The 13,734-nt window shown below is 46.9% G+C and overlaps 1 protein-coding gene across 2 annotated transcripts; it reads left to right on the plus strand.

The window, feature by feature from the left end:
* The first annotated feature begins 9,159 nt into the window (after window positions 1-9,159).
* On the plus strand, window positions 9,160-13,464 carry LOC123086633 (putative pentatricopeptide repeat-containing protein At1g10330). 2 transcript variants are annotated; one of them, XM_044508399.1, is made up of 2 exons: window positions 9,160-9,298; window positions 9,388-13,464. In XM_044508399.1, the coding sequence occupies exon 2, from the start codon at window positions 9,709-9,711 to the stop codon at window positions 11,128-11,130; it is 1,422 nt and encodes a 473-aa protein (XP_044364334.1). In that variant the 5' UTR covers window positions 9,160-9,298; window positions 9,388-9,708; the 3' UTR covers window positions 11,131-13,464. The 2 variants fall into 2 exon arrangements, with proteins under 2 accessions (XP_044364334.1, XP_044364333.1); XM_044508398.1 differs by having other exon boundaries at window positions 9,199-9,298; window positions 9,385-13,464.
* The last annotated feature ends 270 nt before the right edge of the window (window positions 13,465-13,734 follow it).

The following is a 13,734-nucleotide window of genomic DNA, read 5'->3' on the forward strand; positions in this document are numbered from 1 at the left end:
ATAAATCGAATAAAAAATGAAAATAAAACATTGCACATTATTAAACAAATAAGTCACATAGTTTTTACAACACAATAAATAAAAACCACAAGCTTACGACCAAATGAATTTAAAATTATGGCAGATACATTGAACAAAGAGCAGCTACATCTATTGGTTTCCTATGTGAGTCCACCTATACTCGATCAAATCATCTTGAAGTTGAATGTGAGTAGTCCAATGACACATTTCTTGATGAAATTGGGTGTACTGCACATACGTTGTCGCTCCATCCTCAGGCTTAACGTTTTCACCTTGTTAACCCCACCCTTCGTCAAAGAGGTTGTCATCACGCTCATCCTCTATGATCATGTTGTGCATGATCACAGAAGCAGTAATCACCTTGCACATCCTTCGAGTTCTCCATGTTCTAGAAGGATACTGAACAATAGCCCATCGAGATTGGAACACACCAAAAGCATGCTCCACATCCTTTCTTGCACTCTATTATTATTTGGGAAACCTAGCCCTCTTCTTTCCTACGGACTCGGAGATTGTCTTGACAATCGTAAACCACTCAGGATAGATACCATCAGCTAGGTAGTATCCTTTGTTGTATTGGTGGTCACTGACCTCAAAGTTGACATATGGGTATTGGCCTTCCGAAAGCCTCGCGAACACCGGAGAGTGCTGAAGCACATTGATGTCATTGTAAGAACCTGCCATGCCAAAAAAGAGTGCCAAATCTGGAGATCTTGTGATGCCATTGCTTCAATTATGACTGTGCAGGCTTTAACATGCCCCTTATATCGCCTCTGCCAAGCAAATGGCAGGGCCGGCCCTGAGGGGGGGGGGGGCAACAGGGGCGGCCGCCCCGGGCCCCCAAGATCCAAGGGGCCCCCTCCCAGGTACACCATGCAATATAGCCCATGATCAGGACTTCATCGTCCAACCCTTTTCCTTTCGATCGCATTAACGTGATAGTGTGCCTGGCCCAACGCACGCACCCCCTTGTGTTTTCCGCCGCCGACGCCCATCGCTCACACCAAACTACAATCCCTTTGCCTAAAAAAACTACAATCCCTAATCGCAGTAGGGCAATCGCGGCCGACGCCGCAGCGGCGGCGACGAAGGAGTAGCTCGCAATTAGGCTTGTCGTCAGGCTCCGGTAAGGTATGCTTTGCTCCTTTTTTATCTAATCTTGTGAGGTTGTATCATTCTATGGAGTTTGAGATTTCGGCCCTTCTTATTCACAGCAAAAGAAATTGCTGTCACCGTGAGCAGGATTTTCCCTTGTCAGTCAAAACTAGGAGCAGTGCTATTATTGTTCGATTACGAATTATTTACCGATAGCACTGTTGACTCTAGTAGCGTACTAGTCAACAGGTTATGTTTAGACAAGTCAAGAGGCACAATGTTTTTGTTAATTTGTTATTGTAAACTTTGGTGGAAGCGTTGAATACTTTGCTCGGGTCGCATCTATATTTATATCACATGTGTACCGTGGCTTACAAGAGATCGAGAGGATCAAGAGAAATCGGGATCGATCGTTACAGGAGATCAGGGAGGTTACAACAGAAGAAGAGATAGAAAGACACAAGTTTAAAACACCTCTCCTACCTCTATACAATATCATCTAACACTCCCCCTCAATTTAAACCTCAAGAAACTTTCGCGAGATTAGGATTGTACTTGAACTCATCCAACCTCCTCATAGTAAGGGGTTTTGTGAAGCCATCAGCAAGTTGATCTCCAGTAGGTATAAACCGAATGTCAAGTAGCCTTCGAGCTACCCTTTCTCTAACAAAGTGGAATCAACCTCAATATGCTTGGTACGTGCATGAAAAATAGGATTAGCTGACAGATAAGTTGCACCAATATTATCACACCACAATCTAGCAGCTTGTGGAGTCTTGATTCCAAGTTCATAGAGCAATGTTTGTATCCACATTGCTTCTGTTGTAGCATTAGCCAAAGCCTTATACTCAGCCTCTGTACTTGATCTTGAGACAGTAGCCTGTTTTCTTGCACTCCAAGACACAAGATTAGTTCCCAGAAACACAACAAAACCACATGTAGATCTTCTATCATCAGCACACCCTGCCCGGTCTGCATCAGAATAGGCAGTAACAAGTAGAGGAGACTTGGTAATCTGAAGCCCAAGTCCTTCAGAAAATTTTAGATACCTTAAAATCCTCTTGACTGCAGTCCAGTGAGTTGTTCTAGGTGCATGTAAATACTGACATACCTTATTCACAGAGTAAGAAATATCAGGACGTGTAAGGGTCACATACTGCAAAGCACCCACAACACTTTTGTAATTAGTTGCATCTTCTGGTCCAAGTGCTTCTCCACTCTCAATTGTAAGTTTTCCAGAAGTTGAAATTGGTGTACTCACAGGTTTACAATTGTACAAACCTACCCTCCTGAGTATATCAGTTGTATATTTTTCTTGTGTAAGAAGTATACCATCCTTGATCTGCTTCACTTCTATGCCAAGAAAATAGTGAAGATCTCCCAAGTCCTTGAGAGCAAACTCTAACTTTAAATCTTTAAGCAAACAAGTGGTAGCATCTGAACTTGAGCTTGCAACAATTATATCATCAACATAAACAAGCACAAATATCGTAATAGTGTCTTTATGATAAAAGAACAGTGAGGTATCTGCTTTGGATGGTGTAAACGCAAGTTGTTGTAACTGCATGCTCAATCTTGAGTACCAGGCTCTAGAGGCCTGTTTCAAACCATATAAGGCTTATCCAACTTACAGACATGATGAGGTGTGCTTTGGTTTTTCATATCCAGGTGGCTGCCACATGAACACTTCTTCCTCAAGAACACCATGAAGAAACGCATTCTGAACATCTAGTTGATGTAAAATCCAACCTCTGAAAATAGCAATAGACAATACAAGTCGAATAGTGGCTGCCTTAACAACAGGACTAAACGTATCTTCATAATCAATACCAAATCTCTGCTTAAAACCTTTGGCAACTAATCTAGCCTTGTATCTGTCTATGCTTCCATCAGGTTTTCTTTTTATTTTATATACCCATTTGCAATCTATAACATTGCTACCTTTCTTTAGAGGTACTAAGTGCCAAGTTCTATTTTTCATGAGAGCATCATATTCATTATCCATAGCCTCCTTCCATTATTTATGAGCTAGAGCATCATGCAAATTATTTGGTTCTCCAACACTACTAAGAAAAGCACGTTTGACTCTGTCATATCGTACCGTACCATCAGTATACTCCTTTTCTTTGATAATACCTGACTATGACCGAGTGTGTCGACGAGGAGGCTGAACTGGTGCTGCTGACGTAGCCACAGGAGATCCAGAAGCAGTAGACACCTCCACAGAAAATCCAGGTACTAGATCCAAGGCAGATTCTGCCCCTGTAGCGGATCCTGACGCTGCTGACGCGGGTGTCCCCCTGGCAGCAGTCGCGCCAATCGCCGCATCGTCCCCGCCCGTGCCTGGGCTGGCGGGCTCCACCCGGGAGAGGCTGTCGGCCACATGTGTACCGGTGCCCGCGCCTCGGCCCACGCCTGGGCTGGTGAGCTCCTCCTGGTGGCGGCTGTCGGCCACGCGCGCACATGTGCCCGTGCCTGGGCGGACGGTCTCACCGAATCGCGAGGCGAGACAGGCGGAGTCTGCCTAGTCAGCTACCCGTGCGCCAATGGATGCATGCAGGGGAGGCATATCCTCCTGCGATCGCGCGCCACCAGAGACAGACGGGCTGATGCGAGGACCTGCATGGGATCCAGCGCTGCTGCCAACCGCATCAGCATGGGATCTCGTGTTGTTTCGTCCAGATCTGCACACATAAAATGACGACCACAATCTGCATAATTACAATTTTCTTTGGAATTTTCCACATGATCATCTTTATTTAATTCACCCCCATGATCCGGAAGCAAGGCTATTTCAGCACAAAGAAGGGAGCCTGCGTTGGGATTAAGTTTGGCAAAAGGAAACAAAGTTTTGTCAAAAACAACATCCCTTGAAATATAGATACGTCCAGTGGCAATTTCAAGGCACTTATAGCCTTTGTGAAGATTACTATAGCCAAGAAACACACATTGAGTAGAACGAAGCTCGAGTTTATGGCGATTGTATGGACGAAGATTGGGATAGCATGCACACCCAAAGATTTTCAGAGAGTTGTAATTAGGTTTTTGATGATAGAGGCGTTCCAAAGGAGTAGAGTTGCCAATGACTTTGCTAGGCAAACGATTAATAAGATATGTGGCAGTGATGAAGGTTTCATCCCAATATTTGAGAGGCATGGAAGCATGAGCAAGCAAAGAGAGACGAACTTCAACAATGTGACGATGTTTACGCTCGGCGGAGCCGTTCTGTTGATGGGCATGAGGGCATGACACATGATGTGCAATGCCTATGCTACGAAAGGAGTTGAGCTTCTCATACTCTCCTCCCCAGTCACTTTGAACTGTCAAAAATTTTCTGTCAAAGTGGCATTCGACAAGTTTTTGAAACTCTTGAAATACAGAGAAAACTTTAGATTTATGCTTGAGTAAATAAATCCAAGTGAATTTACTATAATCGTCAATGAAACTGACATAGTATTTTTTTTCTTCCAAAGGAGTCTCGGGCATAGCCCCATACATCACTGAAAATGAGCTCTAAAGGAGCATGATATATACTATCGGACCTAGGATAGGTAAGTTGGTGACTCTTGGCACATTGACAAGCTTCACAAACCGAATCACTAACATGGCTATGTGACAAAGAAAAGTTGCCTTTATTGACTACTTGCTTAACTAGAACTGAAGAAGGATGTCCTAATCGTTGATGCCACCTTACCAAAGAGGGCTTGATGGCGGAGTAGACCTGACGATGCTTGCAACTAAGTGCTCCGGATGTGATGGGGTAGAGGCCTCCAATACATTTCCCGTGGTGTAGAAGTTCCCTCGTTGCCCGATCCTTGATAAAAAAATAACGAGGGTGAGTTTCAAAGAAGATGTTATTATCAGTGGCTAAACGAGACATAGAGGCAAGGTTTTTATCAGCTTGAGGAACATGAAGGACATCTTTGAGGACTAGATCACGTTTAAGCATAGGGGGATTAATATAAGCTTGACCAATGTGTTGAATATCCATACCTCCGCCGCTTGCGGTATGAATCTGATCATGGCCGTGGTACTGTTCACGGAGGGCAAGTTGCTCCAGCTCACTTGTGACATGGTCTGTGGCACCGGAGTCAACATACCAGACGCCATCTCCTCCTTGCTCACGCATGGCTGCAGCAACATGGCGAGCATCGGGCACATAGTTCTCGTTGAACCGGTGCCAGCAATCCATCACCTCATGGCCGGCCTTCTTGCAGAGTTGACAGCGAGGGCGGCCACGAGAGGAGGAGGGAGGGCGGCAGCTGTTGTTGTTGTTGAAGCCACCAACCCCTGATCGGTTGCCATTGTTGTTGTAGCTGCTGCCGCCGGCGTTGTTGAAGTTGTTGTTGTAGCCGATGTCGCCATGAGCGTTGCCACGCCCGCACCCATTGCCGCGTTGCGCGTGGTGACTGCACCCACGGCCGCGTCCACGCGAGGCGGCATTGGCAGAGGACTGGCGAAAGGTTGCGCCATGAAGGAGACTGAGGCGGGCGTCGAAGCTGAGGAGCTGGCTGTACAACTCCTGAACAGTGATGGGCTCAACCCGGGCAGCAAGGGCCGAGACGACTGGATTGTAATCCATGTCTAGTCCGGCTAAGATTTTGGACACGATCTTCGGATCGAAGAGCGCAGTAGCAGTGCAGGCAACTTCATCGGTAAGGCTCTTAATTTTTCCAAGGTATTCGGCCATAGTCATGTTACCTTTTTGGATATTCGTGAACTCGATGCGTGTATTGATAGCTTGGGCTTGGCTCTGGCCGGCGAACATGTCGTGGATGGCAAGCCAGACTTCAGCCGGCATCTGGAGCGTGGTGACTTGAGCAAGGATGTCGCGGGAGAGGGAGCCCTTCAGGTAGCCTTGAAGCTGTTGCTGTTGTGCAAACCAAAGGGATCGCGCAGAGTTCAGTACCTGTTCTTCTTTGCCGTCCTTGGTAATGGTGAGGGTGGCCGGCGGTGTCGGACTCTTCGCGTCGAGATGATGCTCCATCTGCGCGCCCTTGATCTGGGGTAGGACGATGGCCTTCCAGAGCAGGAAGTTGCCCCTCGTCAGCTTCTCTTGCGGCGGCGATCCGAGGAAGGAGTTGGTGGAGGTGGAGGTGGACGATGACGCAAAGGTGGAGGAGGTGTCGGTGGTGAGCGCACCCATGGTGCTAGCCGTCATGGCGGCGGCGGTGGTGGACATGGTTGCGGTCGCCTAGGTAGCTAGATGCAATCTCTATCCGATCTATCGAGGAAGAGGCTCTGTTACCATGTAAACTTTGGTGAAAGCGTTGAACCCTTTGCTCGGGCCGTATCTATATTTATATCACATTTGTACCGTGGCTTACAAGAGATCGAGAGGATCGAGATTGATCGTTACAGGAGATCAGGGAGGTTACAACAGAAGAAGAGATAGAAAGATACAAGTTTAAAACACCTCTCCTCCCTCTATACAATATCATCTAACAGCTATGACTGACACTTACGTAAATTAGAAAATGTTAGTAGCACAAAATACGTCGGAAGCACATTTTGATTCTGAGTAATATTCCCTTCGTCCCATAATGCAAGACGTTTTTTGACTGTAGTGTAGTGCAAAAAAACCTTCTTATATAATGGGGTGGAGGGACTAGATCATAATGGGCATCTTGTAATTCGGAAATTTACAAAATCAACACATGACAAAAATGTGGTGGAGGATAGAACACCTACTAAATCTGAATGAAAACGAAGAGTTTAAGTAGTTGTGTTCCACGATTGAGTATTGGACGATATCTACGGAAGCAGGATTAACCAGTAAGTTAAGTTGAATTCTTTATAAACACTTAACTTGATGATCAATTCCATGGGTTTGATGCTGTAAAACTATTATCTATGAGGTTTTGGGGTTGCGCCCCATTTAGGAGAAAATTTCATGGTAATATATACATATCTACTTATTCAGTTTTGGATGCAATTTCACTGTTTTTTTCGCAAAGGGGGTGTACCACAGCCTCTGCATTTTTAGTGTTTATTGATAACATTTCACTAATACATATATTGAACATGATTTTGATATGTACATTAAAGGGGCCCCATGTTCTGGTTTCGTCACGGGCCCCTGAATTCTCAGGACCGGCCCTGGCAAATGGTCAGTTCTTACACTCCCAGTGCATACAATCTATGCTTCCAAGCATTCTCGAAAAGCCTCTTGATTCATTTATGGCTAACAACCGGGTTGTATCCGCATCCACATCATTTGGTTCTACCAAGTACACTGGGCCAAACACTGCGACCACAACTTTGTAGAAAATTTACAATGCCTCAAGGCATGTGGACTCACTCATGCGGACATACTCATCCACAAGATCACCAGGAATTCTATATGCAAGCATCTGAACAGTTGTGGTACATTTCTGATAAGAGGAGAAGTCAATATTTCCAAGGGTATCAGGCTTGCATTTGAAGGAATCATCATATCCCATCACTCCCTTCCAAATACGGTTGAACAAATGTCTCACCATCCGGAAGCATTGCTGAAAAAGCATGGCGGAGAATAGTGGTTCCTTGACCTCGAAACAATCGTTGTAGAGTAGGCAATGACCGCCTTCTCTCTTACTATTCAACCCTGAAGCATGGCACATGATCGATCCTCTAAACAATGGTCGCTAACTTGAAATGTGCTCATTGACGACCAAAGTAGCAAGCACAACATCCTCATCGCCCTTATCTTCAGACGATGAACATAGGGTGTTACTGTAAAAAAAACATCTGAGCTATCCACCACGATCCTTCAGAGTGACAAATTTGTACCTCATTAGACGGAGGCTGGGGTGGAGGAGCCTTGGCCTAGCAAACGTCCCACACCTTGTGGGCTGCGACCGAGGCAGGCGTGGACGATTTGCGACCATTGAAGGGCATCGTCCTTAGCCCATTCAGGCGGCAGGTCTGTCGAAGCCTGTGTCCTCCGGCGGTGACCGTGGAGGTAGAGATTGTATGCTGAGGGTTGCCGGTGAGCCTACGTAGGTGGGCCTTGTAGTACTCCGGCGGCGGCGAGAAGTGGCCACGATGCCGGCAAGAGTGGGCGTCGATGAATGCAGTGGCGATGGGGCCATCGGTGGATGAGGTAGCGAGGGCTAGGGTAATGGGGAAGAGGCCGGAATTGGGTGGCGACAACGAGGGCAATGAGGCCAGGGTGTTTGGGGGAAGGGCAATGTTCGTTGTGCCACGGACGGGCGGTCAGGGAGGCGTCGCGTTGTGTCTGCGCGGACGCAAACTCGACCCAAATTAGGGCCGAAAATGGATCGAGGTGGACAAAAAATGAACATCTGTCTGTTTTAGTCGATGCGTTGGGCCGTTTTTTTTATCAGCGCGGGTCCAAATAGACAAGGGCGGACGAAATGTATCCTTAGGTTGGAGTTGGCCTTAGCTCCTGCACACTTTCCTAAGCTGCTCTCGTCATGTGATGCATCCAAATCCAGCTGAAATCCCTGTTTTTACCATTTCAAATTTTATTTCACGATCTGACCCTTTTGATAAATGATAACGCTAAAATTATGGTGTTTATGTCCTACCTAAACATGTTAAACTTACCAGTGTTTCTTCTTTGACTAGATAAGTGATCATGGGCACGCGTTAGGGCATGTATAAGGGTGCTATTTTAGGAGTGCCACGTAGGATAAATGATGAGGTGGAGAAGAGAGAACTCATAAGAAAAGGCTTGTCTTCTCTTAGAGATGATCTCTACAATATGTCTCACCACGTTTTTAGGATTAGCTAGTTATTGAAGATAAGGCTAAGAGATAACCTATTGTAGACACTTTTTTGTCATCTCTAAATTATATGCAAGATTTTGGATAAAACTACCTTATCAACCATTGTACATGCCCTTAGACGCCAAGACGTGACGTTTGTTCGGCAGAAACGCTAACGGCCATAACGTTTCCGATAAAGGGGGAATTTGATTATTTGCCACCCCTTACTTGGTACATTGACTATTTGCCACTCTTTACTTTGTATTTGATCTGGTGACACTCTTTACCTGGGTGTTTGATATTTTGCCCCCTGTCAGACGGGTCCCACAACAAAAGACAAACTTACCCTTACCTCTCAATTGATTAGGAACAGAGGAGCGCTCGCTCGATCTCATCCCCTATGTCGCACGCGAGGCTCTGGTGCTACTGGGCGGCAGCGGCCCTGGTGGTACTCGACGGCGGCGGCCCCGGTGAGTCCCTCTCTCCCGCTCCCTTCCTCTCTCCCGTTCCATCCCTCTCTCCCGCTCATCTCCCCTGCGGCGGCGGCCCTAACCAGCAGGCGGAGCGATGGCGGAAGGAGAGACTGCAGTACTAGGGGCAGCGGCAACAGGCCAAGAAGGGCTAGCGAGGAGCAACAAGGGCCGACAGGGAGTAGCAAGAAGGTTCAGGAGAGGAGTGCAGCAAGAGTTCATCCCTTCCCCTGTGTAATGTTTGGTCAAATAGGTTCATTTATGTTGTCTATTATTTTTAAAGTTTGTTTTTGTGTTGAAAAGTGGCAAAAGATCAAAGTCCAAAATAAAGAGTGTCATAAAATCAATTTTTACCGCCGGCTTTCCCTTCCTACGCCGCCGGCCTCCTCTCGCCGGCTTCCGGCTAGCATATGTGGACGGGCTCCCCGTACTCCTTCGCCGTCCTCGAACGCCTCCTCCAAGATCACTTCTCCGCCCCTCGCCGCCTCCTCCAGGTCCATGCCCTCCTCCTCACCTCCGGCGCGCTCTCCACCTCCCACGCTGCCGCCACCTTCCCCTACAACTGCCTCATCCATGCCCACCTCCGCCTCCCCGCTTCCACCGTTACCCCGCTATGCGGCCCCCTCCGCCTCTTCTCGACCATGCTCGCCGCCGGCGCGCGCCCCAACGGCCACACGTTCCCTTCCCTCCTCAGGTCCGCCTCCGCCTCCGGACCAGCCACCAGGGCCCTCCACGCGCAGTGCCTCCGCCGCGGGCTTACGGCCGACCGCTTCGTTGCATGCTCGCTCGTCAGCTCCTATGGCCAAGCTGGCCGTCTCGCGTGTGACGCTTCTAAGGTGTTTGACGAAATGGCCAGCCCGGATCTCGCCTCCTCTAACGCCATGCTTGATGTGCTGTGTCTCGCTGGGGACGTGGCTGCGGCTAGAGTGTTCTTTGAGCGGATGGTGGTGAGGGATGTGGTATCATGGACGACGCTCATCTCTGGGTTATCGAGGAATGGGTGCCACTGGGATGCTGTCGAGATCTTCAGGGGATTTTTGGTGGACAACAGGGGACTGCTCGGTGAGGCCACGTTGGTCAGCGTGCTCTCGGCTTGTGCAAACTTGGATGGTGCTGAGGGGCTTGTGGTCGGGACGGCTGTTCACGCTTATGTCGTTCGCCATGAGGTTGACCTCACAGCGTTCTTGGGCACGGCGTTGATCGACATGTATGGGAAGTATGGGAAGCTTGACTGTTGTAGGAGAGCTTTTCATGCTGTATCTGAGAAGGAGGTCTGTACGTGGAATGCGCTGCTGTCTGCACTGGCTAATCATGGGAAAGAGACTGAAGCACTGGTTAAGCTCAACATGATGATAGTTGGAGGGTTCTTGCCAAATCAGATTACATTTCTTGCTCTACTGACAGGTTGTGCTCGAGCAGGATTGGTGGAGATTGGGTTATACTGGTTCGAGACGATGGTGACTGAATACAAGGTGACTCCGATGATGGCCCATTTTGGATGTGTTGTGGACCTGTTAGGCCGTGCTGGCCGTTTCATGGAGGCCATTGAGAGGATAGAGCGGATGCCCTTTTTGCCTGATGCTTCTGTGTGGGGCGCGCTTCTTGGTGCTTGCAAGCTCCATGGAAATGTGGAGCTTGTTGCTGAGATTGGGCGAAATCTAGTGGCTCTTGGTCCTCAGCAATCCGACCGGTATGTGACTATCAGGAATATTTATCTAGAAAATGGGAATTGGTGTGCTGCGACGAGAATGGGTGAGGTGATGCATGACGCCGGGATCAAGAAGACAGCAGGACAAAGTAGTGTTGTGTTTGACAGCTCTGCCATTACTTGACTAGAGTTTGTTTGTTGCAAATATTGCTCTTCTGGGACTACCGTTTGTTTCTCATGACTTGTACCCTTAGGAAAATACTAACCCACATCTTGTTCAAGCTTATAACAAATATTTGACGTAATGAAGAATCAGATTTTTATTCACTGAATCGGGCGGGTTACCTTTGATTTGCAAGATTGCAAAAAGGCAGTATTAGGAAAATCACAGAATTGTAGTGGCATGTCCACTCAAAACCTATATTGCAAGAGGTTTGAGTGAATGGAAAATCCCTAAAAACTCTAAGCTCCCGGGAATTGGAGGCCTGGGACGCTATGTGTATTTTTTCGCTGGCTGGTCCCGGTTGTAAGGGGGAGATGCGTGTGTGGGACACGGGTGTCAGGGAGGGCGTGGGGTGTCTCCCGGTTGAACCGACGTTCAGCGTCGCGTGTTCGTTTCATGGTGGTTTGGCTTGTGGTCGTGTCTTCTTTCCGCTGGCCCTTGTGAGTCTGGCCAAAGGGGATTCTTCATTCAGAGAGGGGGTGAAGTGGTTGGCAGCTGTAGTTTCGGCAGGGTTGTACGAGCGGCTGGAAGACAAGGGTGGGATCACTGGGTGATTGGCGGCGGAGGTTCTCGCCGCTCCCTGCGGATAGCTGCTATGATAGGGTGGCCGGCGCGGTTGTCGTCGCTCTTCGATTCGGCCGCGTTGGGGTTAGTTTTGTTTCGGCTGCTGCGGGTGTTTCCCCATGGATTGATGCGTGTATTTGCTCCCTTCTTCGCTATTATTTCTTTCTTTCTTTGTGCCTTTGTCGGTGCCGATTGATATTTCACAGGCTTGTTTCGGCTGCGGAGGGTGTCCTCCCCGATTTTTTCTTTCACCCCATGGATTACATGGTAGGGGCAGTGGTGGATGCTTCCTGTGTATCATCACGTGTTGCTGTTGGTGCGGTCCATTGGGGTTTGGATTAAGGGCTTTGTGGCTGCCTGGATGTGGTGCTGTCGATGGGTTTGTTTTTTTAGAAGAAAAGGGCTCCCGCCCCGGCTCCATTTGATTGATCAAAACGAAGCCAAATTTCTGTCGATGGGTTTGTTGGTGTGGGTTAGTGTCTCGGTGTGGTGTTCATCACTTTCGTGGGTGTTTTGTTTTATAGGATGTACCATCGTTTGATTTTTGCTGTAGGTTCGGTTGAGGTGTTTACTAATCTGGTACATTGTTGTCTGCTGGCTGCTTAATTATGTATAGGATCTGTACCTATAATCTCCACGACCGGCCAAACAGCTTTGCTAATTAAGAAGCCTGTCAAATATCCGCGAACCTCTGACTTGTTTAAGCTCTCTTTGACATGGATCAATCAATAAATACATGTATGTCTAGCATCTTCATGGGACCAAATCGACTTCTTCTTATCTAGGCACACTATTGTAAATTCCATTCACCGTTGTAGATTTGATAGAATCATTCTGAATTGGTTTTTTTAAGTACAAAACAGCAAAAAGATGTCGTTTTAAATTTCCAAGAAACTGTTGTCAATTTGTCTTCTGAATACAAAAGGGCATAGGGGAAGGCAAAATTAAGAATCGCTGATCACATAGGTTGTACACTGGCACAATATCTATCTATTCTCGGTTCTTAATTTGTCTAAAAGATGTGCTAAGAAATGGAGATGTAGGCACATGAGAAGAAGGGACATGGAGCCTTAGTTAATGTAATTATTTGTAGGGATGCTCCTGTTATAACATAATTATGTATCCCATGATGCTCATGTTATAGGATTTTTAACTACTTCATGTTCCATTGATTTGATTGGCAACCTCTATATGTCATCTCTGATGCATCGAGTGGGCTCTGTGGATTTGGATGCTGAATTCTAATCTGATGACTTGTTTTGACAATTTCAGGTTACTGTTACTCCCACGCTCCGTGGTATTATTTGATTTGATGTACAAATTTAATTGAGCATTACTCACATGTGAAATTAGGATATTCCTTCAACCCATCCGATTTTTACTCTGAAACTGATCATCATTTTCCTTATATTTTGGCCGATGTAGGCTAGATGGTGGTAAGTTAGTATTTATATGCTGTCTGCCTTGCTGGAAGAATTAACATCTACTCCCTCTGTAAAGAAATATAAGAGTGTTTAGATCACTACTTTAGTAATCTAAACGCTCTTATATTTCTTTACGGAGGGAGTACTATTTTATTTCAGCTATGTAAGAGCATCCGAATTTACTATACATTCCGAAGAACTTAGTAACTGGTTTGCCTGCAGAGTCCATCAGGAGGACACGATTGTAAACATAGGTCCTAGGCTCAGATATATGGATTCAGAATTTACTTGCTGGGTTGAGTGCCGAGGATTTGATGTTGTGATGCACTAAGGCAAGGATCCTTATTTTTCATTTGTCAGCCATTCCTGTGCTATTTCCATATTTTTGTTCTTGCAATCTTCTCATCTAGATAATTTTCTCAGATCCCATGAGTTTTGGAAATTAGCATCTTTCCATAGCTTAGTACAGAAGCATTTTTTATGGCTGAATAAATCTTGGTACTTCTAGGTTTGCCAGGCGGTTTGAGGTGTCCTCTTTGAGGTCAATGCCGGTAGTGCCGTTCGTGTTTAGGTGTGG

The sequence above is a fragment of the Triticum aestivum genome, chromosome 4A (genome assembly GCF_018294505.1).
Source record: "Triticum aestivum cultivar Chinese Spring chromosome 4A, IWGSC CS RefSeq v2.1, whole genome shotgun sequence".
NCBI classification, from domain to species: domain Eukaryota; kingdom Viridiplantae; phylum Streptophyta; class Magnoliopsida; order Poales; family Poaceae; genus Triticum; species Triticum aestivum.